This window comes from Leptidea sinapis, chromosome 36, assembly GCF_905404315.1.
Source record: "Leptidea sinapis chromosome 36, ilLepSina1.1, whole genome shotgun sequence".
Lineage (NCBI taxonomy): Eukaryota > Metazoa > Arthropoda > Insecta > Lepidoptera > Pieridae > Leptidea > Leptidea sinapis.
The window spans coordinates 5,911,819-5,927,680 of NC_066300.1; the positions used below are offsets into that span (position 1 = coordinate 5,911,819).

Genomic DNA, 15,862 nt, shown 5'->3' on the forward strand with positions numbered 1-15,862 from the left:
ATCTCAAGTCCTGTTCTAGTTCCAGTTCCCGTTTTCGCTTCCGTTCCCAACATATTATATGAATCCGTTTTCGAGGAAGATTGCTATGGCAAACGAAACCTACTATTGGTATAGTTATAGGTTATCGAGGTGAATTTCAGTGTTTCACAAATCCCGCGGGAACCATGGATTTTGAAAATGAACCAGGATAAAATGTAGCCTATGTCCTTTCCCAAGCTCCAGTCTATCTCTGTACCAAATTTCATCAAAATCGGTTCTGTAGTTCTGGCGTGCAAGCGTAACAAACAACAAACATTCACATTTATAATATTATTAGTAGAGATTTTGAATGAAAAAAAAAATATTTTTGATGTTCCATTAAATAAGTAATATGCTGTCAGTTGCTGAAATGTTTAAGTATTTTAAGTTGTGTGTTTTTTTTTTTTCAATAAGTTTACTACTGTACTCAATGACGTTCTATACATATAGAAAATCACCTCATACAAAATCTAAGCCGAAATATGGCACATGCCACAAATGACACCATAACAACCTTCGACTGCTATAATAATAATGTTGATATAATATAATATTGACACACTTATTACACAAATTATCTTGCCCCAAGTTAAGCATATATTAGCCTATGTTATGGGTTACAAGACAATGATATATTTAATACAATATACTTACTTAAACATACATAAATTCATATAAACATACATAAATACCTTTAAACATCCATATTCATCATATAAATGCTTGCACCTACCGGGATTCGAACCATGTCTATACATTTCTGATTGTGTCCTTTCATCTGTCCCTCTGACAAGCGGGCCTTGACTGGAGACTTGTCAATAATATTGTAGCATATTTAATAAAAAAATATTCGTTTTACTAAATTACTCCCGGTTTTTTGCATATCAATCTTATATAATAAAATAACCTTACCGATGATAAGTCACACCATCTTTCTTTTGAGTCGTCAATGTGTTATTTAAGCACTGTTTATAGCACACTTAGGCTTGTTGATTGACACACGACTAAGGAGAAAAGTGTGCTTACATTGTCTTTAAGCACACTTTTGCTGTTCCGTTATCAGACTGCGAATAATATGTATAGAACGTCATTGACTGTACTGTATAAGAACTGCCAACAAACGTTGCAACTGCAACTGTCGTGGCAGTTTGTCTGAAGCATACATATAAGCATATACATAAGTGTGAAACAACGTAAACTTTAATATTGCTTTGAATTGAAAGACCTGTCACAAACACTCGACTGTAGTTATAGAGTCATTAATTTAATTTATAGTCGAAACTAATGAGTCGAGTCGATTTTTAAACATTTCATTTATTGCTTTCAGTGTCTGGTTTTTATACGCTTTTTATAAGCTTCACCTGTATGTTTGTAACCGACTTCTTTGGGCGCGATTTTGACCCACTTTAAACGGCTAGATTTCGTTCAAACTTTGTAGATTTATCGAGGACCGATGACATTACACTAATTTGATAAAAAAATAATAGTTTAAAAAAACTTAAAAACACGCTTTTTATAGAAAACCGAACTAAAAAAAAGAAAATAAATAATAGTTTAAAAATCTAAAAAACACGCTTTTTATAGAAAATCGAACTAAAAAATAGAAAAGAAATTTTTTTATTTTAAAAAATGCGTGGGGTCCTTTTTAAGATATTATCAAAATGATAATCACTCTACTCATATCTGTCAATAAAATATTTAAAACTATTGACACCATGCACCCCACGCTTTTTTTTTTAATAATTTTTTTTATTTTTAATGCGTTCATTTTCGAATGTAACGAATTGTAAACGCTTCATTAAGGCTATGAACTCTAAAATAAAGTTGGTATAGTAAAAAATAAATAATGCTTTGCTTTTTCTTTTTAACAGCAAAGCGTTGCATGTTTGCAAAGTGACATTGTACAAACAATAAACAATAAAATAAAAAAAAGCATTGTTGAAATTTTCGTAGGGATCTCTAATTATTTCCAAATATACAGCCCGTATTACTAAATGAAAATATATCTTTTTTTATTATTATTTATGTATATTGGTTACATATAAATGAATGAATGAATGAATGAAAACTTTATTAATAACAAACACAAACCACACCGAATAATACATGTAAAAATACTCTGTAAGTCCTTAAAAAAATAAAAAAAAAACTTAAAAAAATACAAATGGTTAAATAAAACAAATATATATATATATATATATATATATATATATATATATATATATATATATATGTATAATATTAAAGTGGTTGTCTAAATTTAAAAGTACTGTATAGCAGTTATTGCTATCAAAAGAGCTGCCTCAGCGCCTTGCTGCGTTGGTATAATACCAACGTTATTTTAGAAATATTAGAAACAGAAATAAACAAAAGTTCGATCCCATTATGTATTATTAATAGATAGATCTTATAATATAAGACTTATAGATACAATCTGTGAGAAGATACTTCATAATTCAAATAGACACAAGAATAAGGTTTTTAACTAAATGTACATTACTAACAAAAAAAAACCATGTGTGCTTAATACCACTGAGATAATCGACTCAACCTGACTTCCAAACGAGCGTTATATAGACAAGCGTCACAGTTCAGTCTCATTTCACAATCACAAATTAAAGTGCTTAGCGTGCCAAAAGAAATATTTACTTAAAAATATCCTTTTCATTAAATTTATATAGATATCCAATTGAAAACAATTGTGCGCTATTTATAACCTAGGTCCTAAAGAATCATTGCGAGCAAAATTCAAAGAAATTAACATCTTGACTGTTGCTTCTCAATATATTCTTGGTAATGTAATGTATGTTCATAGGCACATAAGTGAATTTGCTAGAAACTGTCATAACCATAATGCTTACACCAGGAATAGACATAAACATATAACGCCTACTGCTAGGCTAAGTTAGTAAGTTTTTTGTGGGGCGTACAATGTTCAAAACAAAAGTATAATATTCAAAATAATTGTTACGTAGCGTTTCTTAATGATACCACGGACTGGGAATGGTGAATGAACACCCTCAGGCTATTAAATAATAAGTTAAATGTACAATATTACTTTGTAAACATAATATTTTTTTGATGAAAAAAAAAGCTCTTTGAGTTTGTTGCGCCAATTCTTCTTAGGTCTGAGGCATTCGTTTTGGAATGGGTTTAGTTCTTGACTTTCAATAAGTGATATCACATCCTATTTTGAATAAAAATATTTAAATTTTCATTTTAATGTCCAATTTTCCATAGACGATAAACGGAACTACTTTCAATATGCGAGCAATAATGCAACTTAAAATAGGGTGATTACAATTAATTACATCATTGCTTTATGACTTTATATTTTTGTAGACCAGCACCCTAATCTTAACAAGATTGGTGATTAGTGACAGTTCCGCCCATCTCGAAAGCTGTACACTCGAGCCTTCGTTAGAACTTCTTCAATCAAAACTTAGTTAAGCCAGATTTCTTGGCCGCTTTGTAAATTTGATAACGTTTACGCTATTTTTAACTTTGGAGAATGTTTGAACATATTTTTAAAATTAAATACAAAATGTACAATTTTTAAGGTTGTTTTTTTACGTTAGTAACAACGATGCTGTGCAGGTTCTATTGTCTTCTTCGACAGTAAAAGTAACTTGATCGATTTTTGAATGGTATATACGATTGTGCCGAACAAAATCTTTCACTGTACTAAAATTATGAACACTCCGGCCTACGTTTGCGTAATTCCAAAGATCTACTCATACCATGAGGGTTTAATAGGAGTTTTTTTTATATTATGAGTTCTGAAAGTTTATGTTTACGTTTCAGTCGTTCCATGCGGAGGTACACCAATACAAGCATCAGGTGGAACTGTTTGGCCAGCTGACTCAGCGGTTAATAGCTGTGTACCGCAACGATGACACGACGAGAATCAAACGGGCGACCGAAGCAATAAACCATCGATATAATGAACTAAATAATAGGTAAGGTATACAAACAGAGTTAAATAACTACACTTTTAGTGGGAAACTCCTTATTAAGTACAGGTTGCCGGCTAGATGATGCTTTACAGCAGATACTTCTCCTGCCGCCAATCAGTAGTGTGGAAGCACCATTTGTGTTTTTTTTTGTAAGAAATTGAGGTCAAACCAGCGTACGGGTACCTGGTGTCAAGTGATCACCGCCGCCAACATTCTCTTTACGGAAGGTGTACGCGCTTTTTTTGAAGTTACCCATTTGGTATTGTCCCGGAAACACTGCAAAAGAAAGCTCATTCCACAGCGTGGTGATCATATCCTAATTTGTGGCGTCTCGTGCGGAGGTGGAATTCGGCGGCAGGAATCAGGTGAAACAGCTCTTCGGAACACTCCCCGTGACAAATGCGGTAGAAGACACAGATTGAAGCGACGTCGAAGTGATCCAGCCGTATGCTGCACGCGAATGTCAAATGGAACGAGCTTATACTGGAGTGTGCCAGACCAGAGATGACAGCAATACTCCATATGTTGCGCTTTGTAGAGCGCTAGAATGTGGGCCGGCTTGAAGTATTGCCGTGCTAGAAACCAATTTGGCTTTACCATCCAGATGACCGCGGCATTGGTAATCGCTCGAGATTCGAGACCCAGTGTTTCAGTTTGAAAAGCGCCGTAGCAACTGAAATTACCTACTGGGCTATAAATTATACTTAACATATAGTCTCAAGGTGAAGGGTCCAATCGCAGGGCCACTCTAAAAACCTGAGCATCATTTATATATTGTAGTTGGCGTGGCGTATTACTTTACATGAAGTGAATGACTTTCTCCTCGTGTCATCACTTTTTATTATAAAATAAATAAAACATATATACCGTATAGGTCCGGTATAAATTAAACATGAGGTTGATTAGTGGACTGGAAACTTAAGTAAGTTTTGTAAATAATATGTCTACTGTGCTATAGGAAAGTACCAGCCCTACTCCGAATGCGTACTTATAGAATACACAACACTTAAACCTGTTACATTCATAAAAACAAAAATATTAAAGCATAAATAGGTACGTGATATCTATGAAGCATAATTAGGATATCCTAATGATTAAGAAAAAGGTCGAAAGAAGCGTTTTAAATACTGTAAAATGTATAGTCTATACTAAAAAATGCTAGCAGTTGTTGAAGACATGTCGCAAAATTTGTAGTTCACACTGCAACCAATCGCAATGCATTGATATTTCTACAAGTACACTCAAATTGTCATAGATGGCGCTGATGTATGTAATATTTTTTGGTTAACTAGTCTAATGTTATTCTGAAGACATAGGTAGCGCTGATAGCTAAATTTAATTTATACTGACCATTTTTTTCGAAAGCTTATACTACAGGTAATTTTTGATAAGATAAATGCATTTTCTAAATTTATTCAAATATATAATATACACATTTTTAACTTTTAAGTATTTTATCTGTAATATTGTTTGTATATTATGTTGTTCATGTAGTTATGATTAAGAATAAGTATTTTTTTATAAACGTTTATAACTACAAATAAAACTGCAACTTTGTATTGTATATACTGCTCATTTAGTATAGTATTTGCCCCTTTTTTGACTGTCAAGACAGACAGATAATGTGTGATATGTAATATTCTTTTTCCACTATTGTTACAATTTCAGAGTATGATATATACTTAAGTATACGTAGACAGATACCAATAATATTGTACAAAATTATTTCTTAACTAACTAATTAAGTAACTAACTCGTCCAGAATTTAACGTATCATTTTCATTACAGTATTATTGCACGAGGCAAAGCACTTCATTCAGCAGTTTCATCGCTGCAAAACTTTGATCGTTCATTGGAGAAATTCGTCGCATGGCTGAGTGAAGCGGAATCGTTGCTGGATGCGGCTGAAAGGGATCCACATCTACTCAAGGTAGTATTAACTGTTGATTAATTATAATGTAGTAATAATGATTGCTTATAAGGCGGTATATGTTTAGTCTAAGCCTAGGGATCATATACACAAACGCTTCCTTAGCCACTGACCTCAGTACCAATTTATAAAAATATTTTCAACCCGTTTGCAAAACTACTCTCCCGTAACGTAAACGCCACTTAAACTGTCTTGGATCTAGTACTCCATGATGACCGTCATGAGTACTTTGAGTTGAGTAGAGATATCGCTTTACTATGCATCTCGTTTGGTTTTCTTTGTTTGGTGTCTGTGGTTCAACGCCATCTATATAAAGTTTAGGAAACTAACGTACATTAGCCACAACACTTCTTATTACAAAAGAAAAGTCGTCTGGCACTCGGAGACTGCCGCGGTAAAGCTATTGCATAGCATTTTTTATCAAGTAATGCAATTATATTTATTTTATTTATGCAGTATTTCTTTTTCCTTTGTTTTTTTTTCTTTGATATTAATTCAAGTTACACTTAGCGTGGTGATCGATAAGATAACAATTTTTTGTCTTTTATTATATGAATGAGATGTTAATATTGTTCAAAATATTTTTATTATCTTACAATACATGTAGGTTATTCAGGAATATTTATCATGGAAACTATAGGTTTATGGTAACTGAAATAAGAAACATAAGTTTCAGATTTGATATCTTCTAAATACCTGGAAAATACCGCGTCAATGGTGGTCCCATATTTTGTTGTGGATTCTAGTGGATCATTTTCAAAATCAATATTTCGAAAGAAAAGTTGTCAACTGCTCTGATTTTTTATCAGCAAAGTTGATGTTGAAATCGCCAGCCAAAATAAGTGGCAATTTATTACCATTTGTACCAAGTATTTTCGACCCTTGCTCCAGGGCCTCGGATATTTTTGGATACACTAAGTGATCCAAAAAAGTGAAAAGAAACTGTTAAATTTATTTATCGTAGTTTTATGTTTTAACACAAAATGGCACTCATTTCCCATTGAATTGTCGACACATTTTCATATTATTAATATTTCAAAAACAACAATGAAAATAAAAAAGTAATAATATTGAGGTTATTTTTGATAAAATTAATTTTAAAAAAAGCAAACGAGAATTGAGTAAAATTTAACTTGCAAGATTTGATTACAGACAGACAACGGGACAGGTGAAACTATATAAAATGCTTGTCATAATAATAAAAATTAAAAAACGTGATAAAAAAAAAATTAAAAAAAATCAAGACGTACCCCAGGCTCTAGCCTGGGTCCTTCTGCACAAAAAGCATACGTGATAACCGCTGTTCCACGGCAACTGTAACGACCGTCGCGAAATATCTATATACATCTAGTGGGGAGGTGTTAGGTTATTTTCGTTACGGAATTTCTAGATTCGGTCCCCACCCTCAAGGCCCGCGACAGACTAATAAGTATGCTATGCAATAGCTTAATAATATAATTTTCAAAAGTAACGCTAGGTGGCTGACAAGAAAATTCAATGCTTATTGTTGCCTAATTTGTAAGAAGACAAAGTCTGTTTATATTTAAATGAGAAAAACGTAACTATCCCATTTGATGAGTAGGTTTTTCTCTTCATATTTTTCTCATGCTAGGCGCCTTATACGAAACTCGATTCTTAACGAGTAAACTCCAAAAAAACGCATTCATCCACCTGAAGCTTCAGTATCAATAACTGTTTTCAATATTTACTCTACATACGAGGGCTGCACTGAAAATTTCGGGAATCAAGGAAGTGACACATAATTAATATTTAAAAATCTATTTATTGCTTTTCGAAGTATTCTCCGCGAAATTTGACACATTTTTCCATACGATGGAACCAATCATTGAAGCAACCATTCCATTCGGAAGTTGGGGTCTCCAAAATGGCCGTTTTGTAGGCGTCCACAGCTTCTTCAGGTAATGAAAATCTCTGACGACGCAATTAATTCTTTATTTTAGGGAAAGTATAGAAATCATTAGGGCTTAGGTCGGGGCTATACGGCGGATGGTCTAATAATTCTATGTTTTTCTTGCTCTAAAAACTCTTTTGTTCTCTGCGCGGTGTGAGAACTCGCATTGTCGTGATGGAGGATGATGCGGCGGTTGCAGTTCTCTTTACGGAGTTCAGAAACGACCTGTGGCAAGCAAATGTTAGCATACCATTCTGCATTAACCGTTCTTTGTCCCTCCAGAGGAATAGTCGCAACATGGCCGGTTTTGGAGACAAACGTGGCCACCATTTTTTTGCAACACTCCGTGAACGAACAATTTTTGTTGGCATTAACTCATTTTTGAACACCCAAACTCGTGACTGGTTTTTTGTTTCGGGTTCGTTCGCGTATATCCAGGATTCGTCACCTGACACGATGTTGTATATAGCATTTGAGGATCCTGCGTGGAATCTTTCAAGAGTTCTGACGCACCAAGTAACGCGAGCTGCTTTTTGCTCATCGGGAAAACAACTTTTTCACACCTAATTGTTCATGCAAGATTATTTGTATTTCACTCATGCCAATGTCTAAAGTTACCTTAATTTCGCGGTATGTCACATGTCGATCTTCCTCAATCAGCTTACGCACAGCATCAACGTTTTCTTTGGTGACTGCAGTTTTTGGACCACCTTGACGGGGATCATCACTGAGCTTGACACGTCCACGTTGAAATTCAGCAAACCAGCGATAAATTGTGGTTTTGAATGGGGCTTCATCACCAAACGCAGTAATCATCCGGTCAACACACTGTTTTTGTGTTAAACCGCTTCGAAAGTCATAATAAATCATCGCTCCAGAATTTTCTCGAGTCAATTCCATTTTCTCAACGACAAAACAAGTTTGACAAGACCTTGTGACAAGACCGAGAATTTTTTTTAAATAAATAAATGGTATTTGATTTTTAAAACGAAGTAGTTTTTAATTAAAAAGATTTTAATATGACAGGAACAGTGGAAATATTCTATTCCCGATACTTTTAGTGCAGCCTATGTACTATAGGTAATTATTATTACTGGTTCCAGAATATTGTTGTACAGTGTATATATGTATATTTATACAATATGTTGTCGCGGTACATAATACACAATAAATGCTGGGCAATAGGAAGTTATTAGTCCGAATTAGTACCATAGTAGTCTACGGGCGCATTGGGTCCCTATCGAAACAACCACAATAAAACATACATCGTAAAATCAAAAACTCGCATGTAGAGCTTTATCGGATGGTGTAAATTCGACTAAATTATTGATTAATTAATAAATTAATTAATTAATCATATGTTCATGATGTGTGTCTTTTTATTTTATAGCGACACCTATTGGAGTTAGTATGAAACACGTGTAACTCAGTTTTTCTTATCTTTGCTTAAATAAAAATTCGATAGATGGCGTCTGAGGCATTTGAGGAGTATATCGAAGTATGCTGTACAATTTGCGGATGTGTTTGTATAATTTTTGTAGTAACTTTGATATCCTCCGCTAGATAGTGCTTGTTGGTATAGTTCTAAAGTTTCTATGGCATTTTCGTTTTTATTTTATTAATTGGTCGTTTAATCAGAATAATTTTTCACAAAATAATTCTATAATCAGATCAAAATTTTATTATTTTCAAGATAATGGAGTGTGTGCTTACACGACGAAATGTGAAACAATTTATTTTCACTGTCTTCTTAAAAGTTTAAGCCAGATAAGGACTTAACAAACTTCATGTACACATCACGGACGAGTAAAAAAGAAGGACTCCGCGTTGTGATATTAGCAAGTGAAGCACCGTGATGCTAGTGTGTGTGCGGCTACAGGGGATACTAGTTACACAATTTTTTCTCCCTTAAATAATCATATATGGCCACAAATATTTATAAAGTATCGTTTTTACACTTTTTCACAACGCACGACGGCATTTTTAAAATATTTTATTGAGACGCAAACTGATCTGTCACAGACGACGACAATTCTCATAATGGCCGCCTATCGGCCTGTAGTATTGTAAGTGTGTGCGTGGGGCTATGTATTTACCCCCTTATTCATAATAGTCTGCTAACTTAAAGCATTGCTAATTCTCACTCTGTCCTCTTCTATTGACCTAAGTCAGAATGGGAAAAAACACTCCTTAGCGGCTGTTTTAAGTTAGCGGACCATTATGAATAAGGGGGTTACACGTTAATCGGCTTGTTTTGGTGCTACACTGTTATGTAGGGTGACCCGTGACACGGAGTCCTTATTTTTTTACTAGTCCGCGGTAGACTGATTATAGGAAAACTGGATGAAAATCTTAAATAATTTATACGTCTAGATAGAGTCTCTTAGTGTACTCCATTATTACTTTCGTGTACGTGAAAAGCTACATATATCTCTCTTATCTAAGTTAACTCTATACTCAATGTTATTTGACGTTTTCACATCTTTCATAGGCTATGTAGACGTATAAATGATCTAAGATGAAAATAACAAAACTTATTTTCGAAAAATATGCCGATATTTAACATGAACTAATATTGCTTACTATATGATTGTAATTAAAAATTACCTTTGTTGCAGGTATGATTGGTGCACCTTTGATAAATTGGTATGAGAGTACACTTATTTTTCGGGAACTTATGGATCCCCTATATTTGTAACTGTTTATTAGTTTGGTAGTTACTTCCTACTTATTGCAAATGATATTTTACACCGATCTTATTTACTGGACGGAAGATATAAGAAATAACGACTGATTTTTTTATGAAAATGAATTAGAGTTCTAGGGGTATCACTACATTTAATAAGAGCTAGCTACTACTACTTATTAACAACTAATTGTTTTCTTTTATGGGAAAATATGAGAAGACGAGCAAGACATTTACGTAATGGTAAGTGATACACCCTACCCATTACAATACAGTGCAGCTCAGGATTCTTGAAACCAAAAATTCTGAGCGGCCTAACAATTGCGCTCCTCACTTTGAGTGATAAGTTGTTAAGTGTCTCTAGTCCAGTAATTGCACTTAATACGGCGCCCTTTAAAACGAAACACAAATAATTTGGTATGTTTAAAAGTGTTTACCCTCACTTCTGGGATTAATTACACAAATAAAATTTGAGAACAAAATGAAGCCACAGCCTGAGAGTTGAACAAAGCATACAAGATTTATCGTTACTCGAACGGTTGGCTCAGTTGGAAGACCTCTCGCACGGAACGCGTGAGGTCGTGGGTATGAGTCCCGCATAATTTTATTTGTGAAACACAAATAGTTTTTGCACACTACTAACAGTGAAATATAGCGCACTTTTGCAATATCTTGTACCTACGATGGTACGAAACTCTTTTTTAACCGACTTCAAAAAGGAGGAGGTTTTCAATTCGACTATGTTTTTTTTGTGTTTGTTACCTCAGAACTTTCGACTGATTATTGTTATTTTTGGTGTCGGTGTCAGCCAAGGTAGGTTTGTACCTGCATACATAGTTATATGTGTGATGTGCTTGAGTCGCACGCGCGACGTAAGGAGGCGAGAGGTGAGAGCGGGGCCGCGGCGGGAGGACACAGATTACGAAAATAACAACAATCGTAACTAGAATTAGATTAATTAATTAGATTGTATAAAAATACGTAATATATAAAAAAATAATAATAATTATTTTTATTCTTTTTAGTGCATATTATATATATCTTGTTTTGGAATAGTGTTACTGAAGTCGCTTGTTTCTTTGTAAAAAATTTCTTTAAACACTTTGGTATAAATCAGATAGATAAGGTAGAGACTGTTCTCTCAGAAAGTATACTTCGGCGCGTGTTACATGTAAATGATGTTGAACGGTAATCCATTATGCATATCGCAACGACGAGGAGCGTGTTACACCTAAAGCAATGATATTGATATAGATTTGTAGACACTGCCTGATTAAACTGTAGTTAACAGCCTTAGATAATTTATGCGTCTAGATAGAGCCTCTTGAAACAACCGACGCGACGTGAGCATGCCACGTTTATTAGTTTAGTGTGCGTGATGCAAGCTACATCTTACACTCGCGGCCTGGGACTTCCCTATTCTTTTTATGTCCCGGGGAAGCACAGGGCGTAGTTGGTACGGGTGAGGTTCGAACCAGGATAATCGTGGTGAGAGACAACAATTGTGTCATTGACGATTTTTTTATATATAAAATTAATTTTAAAAAACAAACAGATGCCTGTGGCTTCGTAATTAAACATATAATTATGTTACTTTTATATAACCGCTACTTCACACCGAGATAATCGCAATACCGCAATCCAAGGGAATTATTAATATTCAACGAAATACGATTCCCGTTGAGCGGGTGTCGATATGCGCATAATATATGAACTGGTAACATCGGTGTTCTGTGGATTATATTCCATTTAGAACAGATTTCGGCATCGTTGACGAAAATTATGTACAATATTGAGCTTCCGAAGACGTGTTGAGTGTTAGATTTTATTTTTGTATTGATTGTGTTAGCTTGCATTTCGTGCCAGAGTTAGGCGAGTCTCCTGAGGACGCCTCATGTAGAGGCGAATCCCGTGTCGAATTGTTTAAAGACAAATATTGGCGGAATAACACTAAAGAAAACTCTAAACATTTAAAACTAGCTTCACAATCGGATTTAATTCAAAATAATTTATTATATTTAAAGTGATAACCCTCACTTCTGAGATTAGCTATACAAAATTAATTTGTATCTGTTTATGAACGATGCGGGCTAGAATCCGCGACTAATCGGGTTCCGTCCGAGCACTTTTTCCAACTGAGGCAACTGTTCGAGTACGCATGTTCGTAAATTTTTGGTATATTTTGATGTCAGTATTACAACGGCCGCGTAGTACGGGTGAAATTTAATCATTAATTTCAACTACTGCTTTCCAGTCAGGTTGGTCGAGGAGACTATATAAAGTTAAGCTCTGGTCCCAAGAGGGAACCTGAATTTGACCCCGTATAAAACATAGGTAAATAAATACCAAGTGGTACCCAAAATCTTCTTCTTAGTCGGACACTCTTGTCAGAGTGGTCGTGGTTGCGCTGACGAGGTGTTCGGTCGGTATATCCTTTTTGAGGGTAGATCTCCTGGCGATGTGCTTCCATTTCTGACGGTTAGAGGCGTTGCGAGTACACTGGACTATGGTACTGTGGTATGGTACATAAAATGCTAACAGGCTTATCGAAAGTGGCAACTACTGCGATGGCGTCATTTAGGAGATATAGTATCACTTATACTTTAGATAATTTATGTGTCGATATAGAGCCTCTTACTGCTAGACAACCGATGAAACAGGCCAGGTTTATTACTTTAGTGTGCGTGACAAGTTACATCTTACACTCGCAAATTGTATGTTACATTGTCTTAATGTGCGTGCATTGCTCAAAATAGACGCTAACTGTAATCCTCAATTTTTTCGACGTTTTCGCAGTTGTCACAGTCTATTTCGACACATAAATGATCTAAGACTTATAGTTTGGTTAACAAGTTGTAAAACGCGAAAATTAGTGATAAAGCTCTGTATAATATGAGCGATAGCTTATTGGATTCAGAATAACATTAAAAAAAAAATTGTATTGTACCGCACGTAACCAACTGTGCTTGCTATTAACAAAACAAAATGAGAGAAAGGTATTTAGTTTCTCAATAAAAACTATTAATATTTAAAGAAGTTGAAGAAAAGATGTAAATATGGAAAACAGAGGAGTAAATTTCTAACAAAAATGTCCCAACGCCTTTCCTTCTGTCTTCATTATTTATATAATTTCGTTTTACGCTGAAATAACTGCTCCGCGAGACCATTAGACCGCGGTTGCATTGCTGTATAATATCACATAAAATAAATTATCCAAATGTTACTTGAAAATTTTAGAATAAAGTATGATATCTTGTAACACACTTAAAAGATAAAGCGGCCAAGTGTGAGTTGGACTCGCCCATGAAGGGTTCCTTAGCAGCAAGTAACTTAATATAAATGTTCTTGTAGTACGTTTTAACGATTTATGACGTCCACAAAAAAACTACTTACTAGATCTCGTTCAAACCAATTTCCGGTGGAAGTTTGCATAGTAATGTATATCATATATTTTTTTAGTTTTATTATTCTCTTATTTTAGAAGTTACGGGGGTGGGGAACACACATTTTACCACTTTTGAAATTGTCTCTCGCGCAAACTATGCAGTTTCAAAAAAATTATATTAGAAACCGCAATATCTGATATGGGTTTGATGAAAAAAAAATCGAGTTTTTTTTTTCCTATTTTTATGTGAAAATCTTAATGCGGTTCACAGAATACATCTACTAACCAAGTTTCAACAGGAGGTATAGTTCATATAGTTTCGGAAAAAGGTGGCTGTGATAAACAGACATGACGAATCTAGAAGGGTTCCGTTTTTTACCATTTGGCAACTCTAATAAATTGGCGTTGAAATAAAATTAGATTATTCAAAAAGTTATTCAATTGTTAATGAACAATTTTTTTTATTCTCTGTTTTCCTAGACTTTTTTCCATCGACATAAAAGTTTGAATAATTTATATATGATTTTAGATTTTTGCTTCATCCGGCCCTTCTTATACACTTAACAAATTAATATCACAAAATTTCATCATTTTGTTTATTATAATTTTTTTCTGTTATCCAAAAAATACTTTGAAAACGTAATTTTTTAAAAATTTATTTTTTTTAATTTTAAAAAATTCATATTGATTTATTGATAAACAACTAATTACCCCTTTACCATCCTATTTTTGTTAATATTAGTCGCAATTTAACATGAGTAATAATTCTGAAAGTATATTGTTCTAGAGTTCATTTATGGGCTATGGACTCATATCTGTTCCTACAAATGAGCTTTATCAAACTAAACTCTTTCAGCAAACTTATTGACCAGACTATAAATAAAACATCTGTATTTCTGAAATGTCATGATTTTTAATAAATACACCGGCAGAAATAAATACATAATATCGAATACAAAAATCCATTATTCATCCATCCATACAGGGCGTTAATAATCCCTGAATTATGTTAAATAGAAGTATATAAAGTTGATGACGTCACGGCAAGGCTCCCGCGATAACAAGCGTTCGTTGTTATCGAGGAGGCTTTCTCTGCGCCGGATGAGGCGGAAATATAGTAATGTTAGTACTGGGAAATAATGTACGTTCATTTTGTACGTTTCGGTTTATTTCTCTCGATATTTTTCATGTAGAGGTGGAGAAAAAGATCGTACGGATCGGCTATCACTAACAATCATAATTGACTTCACAAATTCTCTAACTGAAATATAAAATGTACGAGAAAACGCAACAGATGCAACAGACAACTGGGTGGCCGAGAAGTTGACGTCCAAAGCTAAAATTTGAATTTGGCTCATTTTATTGGCCAATGTTCTGGGAAGTTTTTAAAAATAGTTAGAAGCCATAGGCTCCCCATTTTTTTTTGATACCTTGAACATTTTCATTAATTTAGCTGGATCAATTATCGTGAACTTACGACTCAATTCTAAACTAGTTCCGCATTGTCTAAACTATTCATAGTTTCTTATGTGGTTATTGCAACTGTAGTTAATATTTATCAACAATAAAATTAACTAAAAGTGTTCAAAAAAATTTGAAAAAGGTCCTAAACCACAATTAGGTGAAAAAAGCGGGTAAAAGGGGAAAAAAAATTATAATTCACACGTCTTTCGGTACGTGGTCACCATTCGAGAAATTCCCCAACGGCCATGATCTTTGGGGGCGGGTTTTATCCAGCAGTGTAAGTCTTCCGGCTGATATGATGACGGTGATTTCGTTTTCGGTGTGAAACGTACACATTTAACTTGTACCAATAACCCAGGTGTATAGAGATAACGCATGAATAACGAAAGAGCGACATACAACTCGATTTTCTAACATAAGATTATTCGGTTAGAATAGAAGAGACTAGAAATATGTTTATTTTCCATAGGTAGTGACAATAACATCATCAAATTTTTATTAAGGTTTACAT

The 15,862-nt window shown here is 34.2% G+C and overlaps 1 protein-coding gene across 1 annotated transcript in view; it reads left to right on the forward strand.

Annotated features, from left to right (window-relative positions):
* Positions 1 to 15,862, forward strand: part of LOC126975575 (dystrophin, isoforms A/C/F/G/H) — a 657,038-nt gene that overhangs the window by 235,453 nt on the left and 405,723 nt on the right. The window contains exons 46-47 of the mRNA XM_050823519.1: positions 3,823 to 3,977; positions 5,763 to 5,904. Of these exons, the coding sequence (XP_050679476.1) occupies positions 3,823 to 3,977; positions 5,763 to 5,904 (297 nt within the window). The remainder of the gene's footprint in view (positions 1 to 3,822; positions 3,978 to 5,762; positions 5,905 to 15,862) is intronic.